The following is an 848-nucleotide window of genomic DNA, read 5'->3' as shown; positions in this document are numbered from 1 at the left end:
AGAGAGAGAGAGAGAGAGACAGAGAGGAGAGAGAGTAATAAAGAGAGAAAGAGAGAGAGATAACGACAGAGAGAAAGAGAAAGAGGGAGAAAGGAAGAGAAGTAGAGATATAGAGACAGAGAGGAAGAGAAAGAGAGCGAAGGAGTGTTATAGGATAGAGAGAGAGAGAGAGAAAGAGAGAGAGGGAGAAAGAAAGAAATAAAGAGAGAAAGAGATAGAGAGAGAGAGAGAGAGAGAGAGAGAGAGAGAGAGAGAGAGAGAGAGAGAGAGAAATGTGAGAGGTCCGGTTGGACGCACAGACACAGAGAGGCGCCTTTCTAAAGTCGCCGCTACACCCGTTGTTCAAATACAGGGACTTCCTAGTTTAAGCTGTAATAAGACGGCAGCCAGCTATGACCTACACCACTGACCTTGAACTCTGTGACCCCTGTGCCGACCTTCTCTACGAATCCAGCGGCGTCACTTCCAGGTGTGAACGGCATGTTTCTGGGTCCGAACTCTCCGGCCCTCACGTGAGTCTCGAAGGGGTTTACCCCAACAGCCATGACTCTAATAAGTACCTTTGTGGAAAACAAAAGTTGTTTTAAAATGAGTGACTGAGACAAATCGTTACCTCAGAATTACACTTTTTTTCTGATATTTTGTTTTTGCCTTTTTGAGTTACTACAAGACCGTGAGGTCAAAAATCAGTAAGCGTTCTATCTGTTCTATCAAAATCGTAAGGTTATTCGGAGTAGTTATCAAAATATTAAAAGAACTGCATTTGAAAAAGCTTGACATGCTGAGAAACTCAAATTTGTTAACATTAAATATCTCAGAACTATAGCTACTGAGCAGAGAGAACTTTT

The 848-nt window shown here is 42.6% G+C and overlaps 1 protein-coding gene across 1 annotated transcript in view; it reads right to left on the bottom strand.

Annotated features, from left to right (window-relative positions):
- LOC101846767 (quinone oxidoreductase) overlaps window positions 1–560 on the bottom strand; it is a gene marked incomplete at its 5' end in the record, with an annotated part of 17,562 nt that extends 17,002 nt beyond the window's left edge. The window contains 1 exon segment of the mRNA XM_013087792.2: window positions 411–560. Within this exon segment, the coding sequence (XP_012943246.2) occupies window positions 411–560 (150 nt within the window).
- Between the last annotated feature and the right edge of the window lie 288 nt (window positions 561–848).

Source organism: Aplysia californica, unplaced genomic scaffold, assembly GCF_000002075.1.
Source record: "Aplysia californica isolate F4 #8 unplaced genomic scaffold, AplCal3.0 scaffold00639, whole genome shotgun sequence".
NCBI classification, from domain to species: domain Eukaryota; kingdom Metazoa; phylum Mollusca; class Gastropoda; order Aplysiida; family Aplysiidae; genus Aplysia; species Aplysia californica.
The sequence above is the reverse complement of the archived record's forward strand: the minus strand, read 5'-3'. Positions and strand labels throughout refer to the sequence as shown.